The sequence below is a fragment of the Gouania willdenowi genome, chromosome 13 (genome assembly GCF_900634775.1).
Source record: "Gouania willdenowi chromosome 13, fGouWil2.1, whole genome shotgun sequence".
In the NCBI taxonomy this organism is placed as follows: domain Eukaryota; kingdom Metazoa; phylum Chordata; class Actinopteri; order Blenniiformes; family Gobiesocidae; genus Gouania; species Gouania willdenowi.
The window spans coordinates 115-16,470 of NC_041056.1; the positions used below are offsets into that span (position 1 = coordinate 115).

The following is a 16,356-nucleotide window of genomic DNA, read 5'->3' on the forward strand; positions in this document are numbered from 1 at the left end:
ATCATCATTGCATGCATCAATCATCATCATCATCATTCATCTTCATCATCAAGCATCATTCATCATATATCTTTCATCATAATCATCATCATCTTCATATCATCATTCATCATCTCATCTCATCATCATCATCATCATCCATCATTATCATCATCATCACCATCTATCTATCATCATTCATCATATCTTTTTACTTTCATCTTCATCATCTTCGTACATGTGACATTTCTGCAGAAAATCCTTTAGTTTTTAAACTTTTTAATTTCTCTAAATTTGCTCCATGTGTTCAAATTCCTTCATGTGAGAAGCCCCTCCCCCAACCCCTCCCCCTCCCAGCTTGGGCTCCTTTTGAAAAACTGCACAATGGCGTCTTTCTGAGTCTCTATTCAAGTCCTGGGAACAGCAGAGCGGCTCTTAAAGGGCCCAGAACATCCATCAGTGTTGGATGATCATTCCCTTCATCCAACCATGAGTGTGATCACAGACGACATGTGATGGAGGTCAGATAAGAGAAATGCCACGTCAGCATTTATTACGATGAACAAACAGCTTTAAAACAAGAAACAATAAAATAGTTTAGTTTGTTTTTGTCGTCATTGTGTTTGTTTGTGCTTTTCTCTCATTTTGTGTGTTTTTTCAGTCATGATGGGCATTTTTTTGGTTGTCATGTGTTTTTTGGAATCATTTTGTGATTTCAAGTCATTTTTGTTCACGTTTTGTTATTTTGGTTGGTGTGATTTTTTTTTTAAGTGATTTTGTTTATTTTTTTGTTTTCGTGTATTTTTGGAGTTCGTTAATGTTGATAAAGACCAGCTTTGTTGTCTTTAAAAAGACTTAACATTCATGGAAGGGGATTATCTGGAAGCCCGTTTCCACCACTAAAAAAGATAGAAGATAGAAAGTCATAATTATGAGATAGAAAGTCATAATTATGAGATACTTAAACACATTTACAGCAGCTTGTTCATGTGATGAGCTGACACTGAGATGCTGATAAGACTATCAAAGACTATCAAAAACTATCAAAAACTATCAAAGACTATCAAAGACTATCAAAAACTATCAAAAACTACTTTAGACGATGTTTTACAAATGATGAAATACTTTGTTTGTTTGCAAATCCACAGAAATTTGCTGAGTAAACGCAACCTTGAAAAGATATTAAGCACAAAGAGGTTCTGGTGTCGAAAGGATAAAAGTGATGTGGCTGAAGTAGCTCAGTTTATTGATCAGTGTCATGGGTACAGATGGATGTACCAAAAATGTTTCTAACTCATAATTATGACTTTACTAACTCATAATTATGACTTTCCTTGGTGATTTTTTATTTTTTTTAGTGGCGGAAACGGGCTTCCATAGGATTAGAACCAATATTGATAGTGAAAATATTTTAGGTCAAAATGTCAAGATTAAAGTTGGAATTTTAAGATTGAAGTAGAATTTTTTTAAATTAAACTCAAAGTACAATATTGTGATAAAAGTTGAAAGTTTGTTATTGAAGTCAATTCTTTTTTTCTTTTATTTAGTTTTTTCACGATATTGTATTTTGAGTTTAAAATTGGCCCTAATCTGCTTCTGTACTGAATCCATTGAAAGGAAAAAAACAGGAAAAAAAAGTCATTTAAAATTGTGATTTTATTTCTATCACTACTGTTTTTTCTTCTTCTTTTGTTTTATTAAAGGCTGTTTTTTGTTTTTTATTTAAAAAATAGAAGAGAGAGAAAGAGATTTTTTTAAATGATTTTCATTAAAAGGAATTATTTTGGACTATACTATTGATCAGTGTGTGAGTTTTCTTTTTTTTACTGAACTTTATTAGACAAACAATAATTGAAAGAATTAAGCAACATTTAAAGTAATTAAAGTAAAAAGAGTTTCTCTCACTGGAAAACAGTGGGAGGAGTAGGAGGAGGAAGAGGAGGAGGGGGGAGTAGGGGGAGGAGTAGGGGGAGGAGTAGGAGGAGGGGTAGGAGTAGGGGGAGGAGTAGGAGGAGGGGTAGGAGTAGGGGGAGGAGTAGGAGGAGGGGGGAAGTAGGGGGAGGAGTAGGGGGAGGAGTAGGAGTAGGGGGAGGAGTTAGGGGGAGGAGTTAGGGGGAGGAGTAGGAGGAGGAGGAGGAGGAGGGGAGGAGTTAGGGGGAGGAGTAGGGGGAGGAGTTAGGGGGAGGGCAGAGTTGAAGCTGAAGAATTTCATCTGAGTGAAGGAGGAGAAGAAAAGAGACGCAGACGTGTAAAAAAGTCTCTTTTCTTCTGTAACTTTTCTTCTCCTGCTGGACTTGTTTTTCCTCCGACCTGTGGACCACCTCCTCCATGAACATCCTGGGAATGTTTTTAAATCCACTTTAGTCCGTTTGAAGCTCGTCTCCAGAAGGATCTCCTGTGGACACCATGGGTGTCTCTGTGCGGAGGTTGCTGGTTCTCATCCTGCTGCTGTCTGCTGGAGCAGCTCTGTCAGGTATAGCGCAATTCATACACTGTGCTTTATATGATTCAAAGTGCAATAGAGAACATTTAACAACTTCAAAACCAAGGAAAACATTTCAAATTAGCAGTAAAATCATTAAATCAACAACTGTTAGTCATACACAAAGAAAAGGATTAAAAATGTTCACATGTGATGCTGACTTCAGCTCTGCTGCAGTTTGTTCCACTTCTTTGCAGCATAACAACTAAACACAGCATCACCATGGTTACTGTGAGCTCTGGGCTCCACTATCTGACCTGTGTCCATAGATCTCAGAGACCTGCTGGGTTCATACCTGACTAACATCTCACCACCACATTTATAACCAGCAGCAGAACTTTAAAAAGCAGCTTCTCCTGGTCTTTCTGACTCATCTTTCACTCTGCAGATGTTCTGTAGGTGGCAGAAGATGTTTTTATTCTAAAGGAAGAACACGTAGCTGTAGATGAACCATAAGAGCACAAATAAAATACTTTATAGAAATACACATCAAAAATATAAATTTTGCTAATAAATCTGTGTGATTTGTTGATTTAAACTTTGCTTCATCCTTTTATGCAAAATATCATTAACTAGTATTTTTATAAACTTAAAGCTACAATTGTTTTGAAATTTTACTGAAACAAAAGGAGGAAAAGGAATTTATTAACAAAAGTAAAAGAAAAATTAACAAGGTGGTAAAAAAGATTTTAAAAAAAAAAGGTTGTGGGTTTGAATCCTGGGTGTGTTTAACTGCTGCTACTTATCAGAGCAACAACTGAGTTTAACATCTGCAGGTGTTTTTACAGATGTTTCCTGATTTTGGAGTCATTTCGTGTGTTTGTGTCTTTGTTGTCTTTAAAGTTATTTTGTGTATTTTTGTTTTTGTCTTGTTTGTTTGTGTTTTTGGAGTTAATTTAATTTTGAGAAACTGTGATTTTAGAGTCATTTTGTGTGTTTTTTTATTTTGTGTCTTTTGTATTTTTAATTTATTTTTTTGGTTGTTGCCTTGATTATTTATGTGTTTTGGAGTCAATTGATGTATTTTTGAGAGATTTTCTGTCGTCGTTTCTGTATTTTTGTTGAGAGATAAAAGTTTTTGTGTCATTTTGTTTTTGGAGTGTGAACCATACGTCAGGTTTTGAGTTGAACGAATGAAGAACGTGTGAAGGTTCTCGACAGAACCAAGACTTTTACTGTGTGAATGTATTTGTGATTTAAACAAACAAACTGCTCAGTGAGTCGTGGTGTTTGTGTAGATGTAGATGTTATAGATCTTGACTTTAGGATCAGGTCTGACGTGAATGAACTCGTCCACACACAGGAATTCTATTGAGAACATTGTGGAACCTGAGGGTTCTGCTGTTCACACGCATCAGACGAGAGAAACACTTAAAATAAATGTTGGTGGGAAGTGAACGAGTCTGGGAGGAGTTTAGCCAATGGGAGAAGAAAGCAGAGCATTGTGGGAAATGGGAACATGTTTCTATATATAAATAAATATATATATATATATACTTACAGTTGGAAAGTGTTGAAGTAAAAATGTTGCCTTTTACACAACTCGCTGAGTCATCACAGAGGCCTCGCTCACTGAAGTCTAAAGTGGTGCTGTGGTATCTGGCACACAAACATCATCACATATTTCAGAATGAAGTCAGAGACTTTGTGGAAGTGACTCGTGTTTCCAGCGCGTTGAGCAGAATTTAATTTATAGACTCTTTGTTTAACATTCCTCAGGATCATGACTCAGTGATTATGACTCAGTGATTATGACTCATTCAAAAAAAGTGCATTAAGGGGCTTCTTTGGTCCAACACAGGATCAGATCAGAGAAAGATTTTAAATAAAGAACAATTAATTAATACAAATATTAATTACAATATTGCCATTTCTGTTACAGCAGTGATTCTCAACCTTGGGGTCGCCTGAAATTAACACAATAACACAATAAATATCAAACAAGTGTTTTCTATACTTAAACTCTCTCACGTTGTAACTAATCCTGGCGACTGTGTATCTGTAAAACACTTTCATAAACATGATCAAAAACTAATTCTAAAAAGAAAACAATGTCTGTGACATTTGTGATGGAGACACGACCCAAAAAAGTTTGGAAACCTCTGCGTTACAGGAAGTGGATTCCAGTTTTTTCCTCCATTTTCTGCCATAATGGAAATTTGAAATTGTAATGACCTAAGCAGAAATTGCAATATAACATGGAAAATACCCTTATATACAAAGTTTTATGACAATAACATTTACACATAATAATTTCCACTCGTAAAAGGACAGAAATATCAAATCTTGCACAAAATCTTGCAATATGTTGACGTTCATCTCTTAAAATCAAAATGGCTTCATGACAGATTAAACTCTCACGACATGGGTGGACTGGGACAAAACAAAGATGAAGGAAAACTGTTTTTGTTGTTTATAAATATGTATATAGAAATTATCAAGAACTGACCCATCCAGGTTTTTGGTGACCCACCCACAAACAGAATCCTGGCGCAGCCACGACCCAGAGACGTTTCCTGTTTTAGTTTCAGTGTGTAAATAAAAAACCCTTATACTATATATGTCATGAGAAACTCATACTAACGTATTACTCATACTAACGTATTACTCATACTAACGTATTACTCATACTAACGTATTACTCATGCTAACGTATTACTCATGCTAACGTATTACTCATACTAACGTACTACTCATACTAACGTATTACTCATACTAACGTATTACTCATACTAACGTATTACTCATGCTAACGTATTACTCATGCTAACGTATTACTCATACTAACGTACTACTCATACTAACGTATTACTCATACTAACGTATTACTCATACTAACGTATTACTCATACTAACGTACTACTCATACTAACGTATTACTCATACTAACGTACTACTCATACTAACGTATTACTCATGCTAACGTATTACTCATGCTAACGTACTACTCATACTAACATATTACTCATACTAACGTATTACTCATGCTAACGTACTACTCATGCTAACGTATTACTCATACTAACGTATTACTCATACTAACGTATTACTCTGCTAACTTATACTAACGTATTACTCATACTAACGTATTACTCATTACGAACGTACTAATCATACTAACATATTACTCATACTAACGTACTACTACTCATACTAACGTACTACTCATGCTAACGTATTACAACGTACTACTCATGCTAACGTACTATTCATACTAACGTACTACTCATGCTAACGTATTACTCATACTAACGTATTACTCATACTAACGTATTACTCATACTAACGTATTACTCATACTAACGTACTACTCATACTAACGTATTACTCATACTAACGTATTACTCATGCTAACGTACTACTCATGCTAACGTATTACTAACGTACTACTCATGCTAACGTACTATTCATACTAACGTACTACTCATGCTAACGTACTACTCATACTAACGTACTACTCATGCTAACGTACTACTCATGCTAACGTACTACTCATACAAACGTATTACTCATACTAACGTACTACTCATACTAACGTACTACTCATACTAACGTACTACTCATACTAACGTACTACTCATACTAACGTACGACTCATGCTAACGTACTACTCATGCTAACGTACTACTCATACTAACGTACTACTCATACTAACGTACTGCTCATGCTAACGTATTACTCATACTAATGTACTACTCGTACTAACGTACCACTCGTACTGACGTACTACTCATACTAATGTATTACTCATACTAACGTATTACTTCTTCTAACGTACTAATCATACTAACGTACTACTCATGCTAACGTATTACTTATACTAACGTACTACTCATACTAACGTATTACTCATTCTAACGTATTACTCATGCTAACGTACTACTCATGCTAACGTATTACTCATACTAATGTACTACTCGTACTAACGTACCACTCGTACTGACGTACTACTCATACTAATGTATTACTCATACTAACGTATTACTTCTTCTAACGTATTACTCATACTAACGTACTACTCATGCTAACGTATTACTCATACTAACGTATTACTCATTCTAACGTATTACTCATGCTAACGTACTACTCATGCTAACGTATTACTCATACTAATGTACTACTCGTACTAAAGTACCACTCGTACTGACGTACTACTCATACTAAAGTATTACTCATACTAACGTATTACTTCTTCTAACGTATTACTCATACTAACGTACTACTCATACTAACGTATTACTCATGCTAACGTACTACTCATACTAACGTATTACTCATACTAACGTACTACTCATGCTAACGTATTACTCATACTAACGTACTACTCATACTAACGTACTACTCATACTAACGTATTACTCATACTAACGTACTACTCATGCTAACGTATTACTCATACTAACGTACTACTCATACTAACGTACTACTCATACTAACGTATTACTCATACTAACGTATTACTCATTCTAACGTATTACTCATACTAACGTACTACTCATTCTAACGTATTACTCATGCTAACGTACTACTCATGCTAACGTATTACTCATTCTAACGTATTACTCATGCTAACGTACTGCTCATACTAACGTATTACTCATACTAACGTATTACTCATACTAACGTATTACTCATACTAACGTACTACTCATGCTAACGTATTACTCATACTAACATACTATTCATGCTAACGTACTACTCATGCTAACGTATTACTCATACTAACGTACTACTCATACTAACGTATTACTCATTCTAACGTATTACTCATGCTAACGTACTACTCATGCTAACGTACTGCTCATACTAACGTATTACTCATTCTAACGTATTACTCATACTAACGTACTACTCATTCTAACGTATTACTCATGCTAACGTACTACTCATGCTAACGTATTACTCATTCTAACGTATTACTCATGCTAACGTACTGCTCATACTAACGTATTACTCATACTAACGTATTACTCATACTAACGTATTACTCATACTAACGTACGACTCATGCTAACGTACTACTCATGCTAACGTATTACTCATACTAACGTATTACTCATACTAACGTACTATTCATACTAACGTACTACTCATACTAACGTACGACTCATGCTAACGTACTACTCATGCTAACGTACTACTCATACTAACGTACTATTCATACTAACGTACTACTCATACTAACGTATTACTCATTCTAACGTACTACTCATGCTAACGTATTACTTATACTAACGTACTACTCATACTAACGTATTACTCATTCTAACGTATTACTCATACTAACGTACTACTCATGCTAACGTACTACTCATACTAATGTACTACTTGTACTAACGTACCACTCATACTGACGTACTACTCATACTAATGTATTACTTCTTCTAACGTATTACTCATACTAACGTACTACTCATGCTAACGTATTACTTATACTAACGTATTACTCATACTAACGTATTACTCATTCTAACGTATTACTCATGCTAACGTACTACTCATGCTAACGTATTACTCATACTAATGTACTACTCGTACTAACGTACCACTCGTACTGACGTACTACTCATACTAATTTATTACTCATACTAACGTATTACTTCTTCTAACATATTACTCATACTAACGTACTGCTCATACTAACGTATTACTCATTCTAACGTATTACTCATGCTAACGTACTACTCATGCTAACGTATTACTCATACTAACGTACTCTTCATACTAACGTATTACTCATTCTAATGTATTACTCATGCTAACGTACTATTCATGCTAACGTATTACTCATACTAACGTACTACTCGTACTAACGTACCAATCGTACTGACGTACCACTCATGCTAACGTACCAATCGTACTGACGTACCACTCATGCTAACATATTACTCATACTAACGTACCACTCATGCTAACGTATTACTCATGCTAACGTACTACTCATACTAACGTATTACTCATTCTAACGTATTACTCATGCTAACGTACTACTCATACTAACGTATTACTCATGCTAATGTATTACTCATACTAACGTATTACTCATACTAACGTACTACTCATACTAACGTATTACTCATTCTAATGTATTACTCATGCTAACGTACTATTCATGCTAACGTATTACTCATACTAACGTACTACTCGTACCAACGTACTACTCGTACTGACGTACCACTCATGCTAGCGTATTACTCATACTAACGTACCACTCATGCTAACGTATTGCTCATGCTAATGTACGACTCATACTAACGTACTACTCATGCTAATGTACGACTCATGTTAACGTACCACTCATGCTAACGTACTACTCATGCTAATGTATTACTAACGTATTACTCATACTAACGTATTACTCATGCTAACGTACTATTCATACAAACTAACTACTCATACTAACTTGTTCCTCATACTAAGTATATACTATAGTATATTGTAGACAGTATATTGTAGATAGTATATACTATCTAATATATACTAATATGTATACACTATCTACTATATACTATAGTATATAGTAGATAGTGTATACATATTAGTATGTGATTTCAAACTACTCTGTTTTGGGGTTAAAAAGTATGCAAAGCTTGTTTTGTATCATAAAATCAAAGATGAAGTGTAGATGTTGATGTTGAGGAAGTTTTCATGATGTCTCAGAGCTGATGAGGAGGGGCTCAGATACTTTAGATGGTGAGTCAGAGCTGGACTGACTCACACTGGGGCAGGAAAATGATGGATGGAGAGTTCAGGGGAAGGAGTTTGGAGGGGCGCCGCTCCAATGTGAAGCTATGAATCCCAAGAATGGCATGAATAGAGAAAGGGGGGGGGATGGGGGGAAAGGGCAGAAGGCGCGGCCGTGAATGAAGGGGCCCGAATGATGGAGCGCCAAAAAAGCTCAAAGAGTGATAAAGGAGGGAGTGAGTGAGAGGAGGATAAATGCTCAGATTGTTTTTGGGTATTTTGGGTATTTTGGGTATGTGTGAGTTCACTGACATTTAAAGTGGACATATCATGTTAAATCCACTTTTTTAGCCCTTAAATGCATTTTGTTGTATATTTAGATTGTTTAGAAGTACAGAAAAAATCAAATTAATCTCTTCAGGTGCTCCGTAGATATCTTTATTTTCTGTTTTGATCATATTTTTCAATCTGTTTAGATTTTTCTATTCTCTATTATGTTTTTTGAACAACAACGTCACAGTATTTGCAGCAGAACTGCCAAATTAGGACAATCCGCCATTTTTATTTCTGGCTTTTATTTTGTAGTCCAAGCTCCAGGATGCTGAAGTTACAAGAGGATAAGTCAAAATGTTGGGTTGTTGGATGTAGTAACCCACACGCTTCATTACACCGTCTCCCAGCATCAGAACCTTTTCAAAGTGTCTGGTTGAGTTTTATTTTTTATAGAAATGTACCACATCTGTGGATAAGGTCATTTTTGTGTGTGTGAAGCACTTCAATGATGACTGCTTCATCAACCTCCACCAGTATAAAGAAGGATTTACAGAAAGACTTTGTCTGATTGAGGGTTCAATTCCTTCTATCTTTGGAGACGATGAACAGAGCACTTCGGTAAGCTGTAAATAACGCTAAAAAGTGATGATAAGACGTCCCTGTCATTGTTTTGTTAGCATTAGCAGTTGCACCGTCTTCATATGTTAGCGCTGTGTGCTCGTTTTAGATCCTTGATGATATGGCCTACGTGATTTAATTTAAGTCTAAAGTTTTCATTAGTCATTTCATTTTGACGTTTTTGTCTTTGAAAACACTGTATTAAAATGCATTTCGTGACGTTAGCTTGGCGCTAGCGTTAGCTCACTTGTTAGGGTTCTGCAGGTTCATCATCTTCATTTTCATCTCGCTCCACTGGGTCAGACTCTGGCTGGAACATGTAAGGCTGGATGGACAAGTCTAACGTTGTTGACATTTTATAAATAACGTGTGAATAAAAAGTTGATGCACCGCTACATAGCCGTATCTCTTCTATCAAACTACAAAAATGGCCGAGCAGGGTGGAGTTGAACCTGGAGAGGGGGCGGGGTATGAAGTGTCTCATTTGCATTCAAAGAGGAAAGATTGTGGCTGACTCCTCCCACCCCGGTCATAAACTGTTTCAATCTCTCCCTTCTGGAAGGAGGTTTAGGTCCATCAGGACCAGAACCTCCAGACACAAAAACAGCTTCTTTCCCTCTGCCACCATCCACATGAACACACCCCCAGTCACTCACTGAACCCCTCCCCCACCCGATCACCACCTCCATGATGACATTATCTTCTGCACTGCATATATTTATATATATATATATATATATATATATATATATATATATATATATATATATATATATATATTTATATATATTTAACATCTGAGTGGTTTCAGGATCAGGAGAGAAGTGTGGGACGTTCAGTGACTGTAGGAGACAAAAGAGGAGGAGACGGGCTGTTTAAGGACAAATAAATCAATACACACACACACACACCTGGCATCTTACTGCCATTTTGTATATTTTTGGTGTTGTTTTGTGTATTTTTTAGGTTTTGTGTACATATCTGTAGTCATTTCTGTTTCTTTGTGTACTTTTCTGTGATTTTGTATGTTTTCTGGTGTTGTTTTGTGTGTTTCTAGTGTAGTTTTGTGTCTTTACGGGAACATTTTGTGTATTTTTCATGTTTTGTGTACATATCTGTAGTCGTTTCTGTATTTTTGTTGTCTTTGTGCACTTGTCTGTGATTTTGTATGTTTTCTGGTGTTGTTTTGTGTATTTTTCTTGTTGTTTTGTGTTTCTGGAGTCCTTAACGTGTATTTTCGTTGTCGTCTTATGTATTTCTGGATTGTTGCTCGGTAATGGGTGGATTCTGAACGTGTTGACGTTCCTCAGATTTCTATGTCTGAGACTGTTTATGTTCCTGTGGAGCCTCAGAGGTCACAGCCAGAGGCTGAAGGTCAAAGGTTGACTGCGTCATAGTCAACAGAGGCATTTTCACACGGCTGAGGAAACCTTGATTTATTCTCAAAGTTGTGGTGTTTGCACAGCGTCTCATCAGGAAGAACTTTTATCTGAATGTCCAACAGTGTGGTTTAGCATTGGGATAATAACTGAGCTGCTCCTATCAGCAGATTTATGAGAGCTGTGTTATCTCTTTGGAATCCTTCTCTTATCTGTGAACGTTTACAGCTAAAGGAGCTCCTCGCGCTGCACTCACACATCTTCTTTAACGCAGTTTTTTTAGAGTCAGGTTGTGTAATTTTACTATCGTTTTGTGAACATTTCTTGTTGTTTTGTGCTTTATGGGTCATTTTGTGTATTTTTAGTTTCATTTTGTGCTTCTGAAGTCATTTATGTGCATCTTTGGTCTTGTTTTGTATATTTTTCAGGCTTCGTGTACATATGATATTTGTAGTTGTCTTGTGTGTTTTTAGAGTGAATTTCTGTTGTCCTTTTGTGCACTTTTCCATGATTTTGTATGTTTTTTAGAGAAGTTTTTTGTGTATTGTTACTGTTGTTTTGTGTATATTTTTTATATATACTGTATATTCATTTTTATGTATTTTAAGTGTCATGTTGTGCTTCTGGAGTTTTTTATGTGCATCTCTGGTGCCGTTTTGTATATTTTTCAGGTTTTGTGTACATATTTGTAGTCGTCTTGTGTTTTTAGAGTATATTTGTGTATTTTTGTTGTCCTTTTCTGCACTTTTGTATGTTTTCTGGTGTCATTTATGTGTATTCCTGGTCTCACGTTGTGTATTTTAGCTGTTGTTACATCTCTTGCTCTGTAATGTAACAAGAAGCCTTTGTCCCACTATGAGCTGGGCCGACCAATCAGAGAGCAGCACAGCATGAACAGACTAAGCTGTGAGTGGACGCACTTCCATTCACCTGCTGATACCTTATCACAGCTGTAATTAAAATCCACCTCGGTTGTGTTTATTGGACTTTAACTGACTGTAAACCAAGGAAAGGACTTTGATGTGTTTGTTAATACGTCTACAACAGACATAGACATCTGCACGGCCCCAAAAACACACAAAGTGACAAAATGACAACAGAGCACACAAAATAGTAGAAAAATGCACAAAAAGACTCTAAAAAACACAAAATTACAGAAACTTAAATTAAATTATTAAAAAAAATGGAATACATTTCTCCAAAACAAGAAAAATACACAAAACACAGAAAATATACACAAAAAAGAGTCTAAAAAGCCACCAAATTACAGAAAAATGCACTGAAGGACAACAAAAATGTGATCAATACCAAAAATACACAAAACTGCACTTAAGACACACAAAATGACAATAAATACACATAAATGACTCCAGAAACACAAAATAACAAGAAAAGTACACAAAATAGTAGTAAATGCAAAAATACAGCAAATGTACACAATGACCCTTTAAAACCACACAAAATTACTGAAATATTTAAAAAATGACAACAAACAAAAACATAAATTACTCCAAAAAAAACAAAAAACGAGAGAAATACACAAAATAACTCCAAAAAACAACAAATTACAGAAAAATATACAAAATTAGGGAAAATGTACAAATGACAACAGAAACACACAACACAACCACAAAAAACTACAAAAATTTCAGGAAAATATGCAAAGACCCTTTTGTTGTATTTGTATCATTGCTTTGATGATTTGGTAATTATTCTAAATGCTGACGAGTTCTAATAATGTGGCTCAGGTCACATCACATTTTTCTGTGATAAAGTTTTACATCACTTCTGCTTGTGTTTTTATCTTGTTCAATAGTTATCAACACTTGGTTCAACCACATTAATTTTTTTAACTTTTACGGAAATATTTGAATTTAAATGGTTAAAGAATTTGTTTGTTGAATTTGTTCTTTTAGGAAAGTTTTAATAACCGTTTAACACGAGAACCAAAGTCTCATGACGTCAACGTTTGTCCTTCAATCCCAGATTTGGAATTTGAACGCAGTCCTTCTACGGTGGTGTCCTCGCTGGGTAAAGCCGTCACCATGCACTGCAGCCTGACGGGGGGCGGGGGGGAGGAGGAAGACCCGCCCGACGTGGTGTGGCTGAGGAACGGTGAACAGCTGACCTACGCTGACACCAACCAGTTCCAGTTTCCCACTGGGAGCGACGCCTGGACCATCATCAGCACGCTGAGGTAAGGAGGCGGAGCTTTATGGTGGGGGTGCGGTCAGGAACAGCCTCATTGTCATCATCATCATCATCATGAAGGAAAATATTGAGACAATGAATGAAATGTTGACATTTGTCCACCAATCTATTCATTATCAAAATCACAGAATGTATAAAAGTATTTCCTTTACACAATAAGACAAAATGTTTAACCTCACTACGTTCTGACATTACCACGATGTTGTGATTGCAACTATTAATGCAAAATGAAGCAAACTCTGCAAAACCAGTGCGACATTGCAACTTTGCTGAAAAAACATGTAAATATTCGGCCGCTTCTCATTATTTTTGGCATTTTAGCGCTTGTAGTTGCTACGGACGCAGCAGAGGATGTACTATGTGCTGCTTACAAGGAACATACGAAGAAGAAAATGCCTACGTCACTTCCTGTTTTCAGCCAGTGTTGGGCGAAAGCGTTCAATGGAGTCATGTGCGATAGAAATACTTCGCATTTGCCAACAAAAATATCGGTTAAGGGCCAACGTTGCTTCATGAGCGGAGGATGGACGAGCATTTTGCTTCTGCAAAGCACGTCAAGAGAATGAAAGTTAGAAAACAAGCTAGTGACAAATATCTGTTTTATACATTTATTTAGTTGTGTATTTATGTTAGTGGAGGAGATTTAAGGGACAAAGTCTATTCATGTGTTAAAGTGTGTTTCTATTATTGAGAACAGTTATAGTAAATTAATAATTCATTGGATTTATATAGAGTGCATTACTTTAATCAATCATGACGACCATTCCTGAATAATGTTAGATTTAAAATGTGTTTGTTTTATTTTGGGTTTGAACCAGCGCTGTGGTCAGTCAGTGACCACCCAGCCATGCCACGCCTCCTCAGAGACAAAGTCATCGGGGTTATCACCAGCTTCAGGAGAAATATTTGGATACAGTCTATCACATAATTCAGGGAGGAGCCTATCACGGGCAGTGGTCCAGTGTCAATCACAGACATGTAGCTTCTATATCTGAGAAAGACACACATCATGAATCTCATTGGAAACGCCTTCTGAAGACCTTTTGAGAAAGTTAATGTGTTCATGTTAAGCTTCTGTCAGATGTTCCATCAAGCTGGAGAAAGCAAAAGAAGATACCTTCAGTTTTTCCTCAGGAAAGAAAGTATTTGTAGCTCCATGTGCTACAAGATGGACCTCATGGTTCAGTGCTTTGCACCTCAATTCATCTGATTCTCTTATTTTCAGTCTGTGAAGAAACTTCATCAAATGTTGCACCACAATGACTCCAGGTCCACATCTTCATAATGTCTGACAAAGAGGGAGGATCAGGTTTTATGGCCCCGAGTCCTTTGATTTTGAGAATTGGCCGATACTGAGTTCTGATAATTCTATAATACATTAAAAACTTGATCAATCAATCAATAAATGAAAAGACTTTAGTGTAAGATTAAATAATATTAAATAAAAAAGTCTAATATAAAATTAATAGTACCAACAGATGTGTTAACAAATAATAAAATAAAAGTACCACAGAGTAAAGTAAGGCCAGTAATGATTAGATTAAACTTAATGTTTAATCATTTAGTTTCACTGATTAAAATGTATGTTTTTATTGATGAAAAGTATGATTCATTTTGTAGATTTAGATCATGTAAAGTATGAGCTGTTTATTAAATAAAGTGTGTGAGATCTGTAGATGTAGAACACATCTGTACGTCCTGCTGTAGACGCTGATAAAGACATACTGTAGTAGATTAACTCATGATGGTTTATTCTCACACACACACACACACACTAGCATCAGGCTAGTTAGCATCAGGCTAGTTAGCAGAGAGGCTAACGATACGTTTGGTCTCTTCCAAACAGATTTATCTGATGTTGAACTCATTTATTCACAAACGTCTGCATCCAAACAACACACAGGCTCCTCCTCTTTTTGACACAACTTCTGCTGTGTCATCATGTTCTACTAGTTCTGCAGCTTCAGAGCTTTCTGATCCATTTACACCGTAACCATGGTAACCAGAGCGCTACTGTTTACCTTCACAGTGTAACAATGAAAAGGCTCTGGTCTGACGCGGTGCAGCGTAGCGTTCTGAGCGTTGTGTAATTAATAAACCGTTATGATGGTTTATTAAACATGTATATCATAACTACAATATAGAGCAGTATTTGGTATGAACCGATATACCTCCCACCTCTATAAGGATAATAAATGTACATATATATCAGAGTCCTGAAACCATGTGATCAGGTCTGATTTCTGATCACGTGATCTGATCACATCCACTAAGCTACTGGGAAGATCTGCAGATGAACTCAGCAGCAGACAAAGAAGTACAGTAGGAGGTACGCGCTCAGTACTTTGAGGGTCTGGACTTCAGAACATATTTAACATCGTGGAACAAAGATACGACAATGCAGAGGAAAAACTATCAAAATAAACGTCTGATGGACATCCTGCCACCTCCTCTTCTGGGAGGGGCCAGACTAAGCTCTACAAAGATGCAGTGATGAAAAATACATGTTCATGTTAACACTTTAAGATTCCTTCAGTTCAATATTGTTTACTAACTTCTGATGATGGTTTTGATAAAAAATGTTGACCTTTTACATTCAGTGTATAAATAAAGAGCTTTTTCTCATCTTTTCTAGAACATGTCTGCTCAACATGTATTTATAATTGGTTGAAAAAATGAACTTAATTGTGAGTGAAGTATGTTTTAAGGCTAAAAGAAATCATAACTTTT

At 36.1% G+C, this 16,356-nt stretch overlaps 1 protein-coding gene across 1 annotated transcript in view; it reads left to right on the top strand.

Annotated features, from left to right (window-relative positions):
- The first annotated feature begins 2,182 nt into the window (after positions 1-2,182).
- Positions 2,183-16,356, top strand: part of axl (AXL receptor tyrosine kinase) — a 66,896-nt gene continuing 52,722 nt past the window's right edge. The window contains exons 1-2 of the mRNA XM_028464171.1: positions 2,183-2,452; positions 13,402-13,612. Coding sequence (XP_028319972.1) covers positions 2,386-2,452; positions 13,402-13,612 — 278 coding nt within the window. The 5' untranslated portion in view covers positions 2,183-2,385. The remainder of the gene's footprint in view (positions 2,453-13,401; positions 13,613-16,356) is intronic.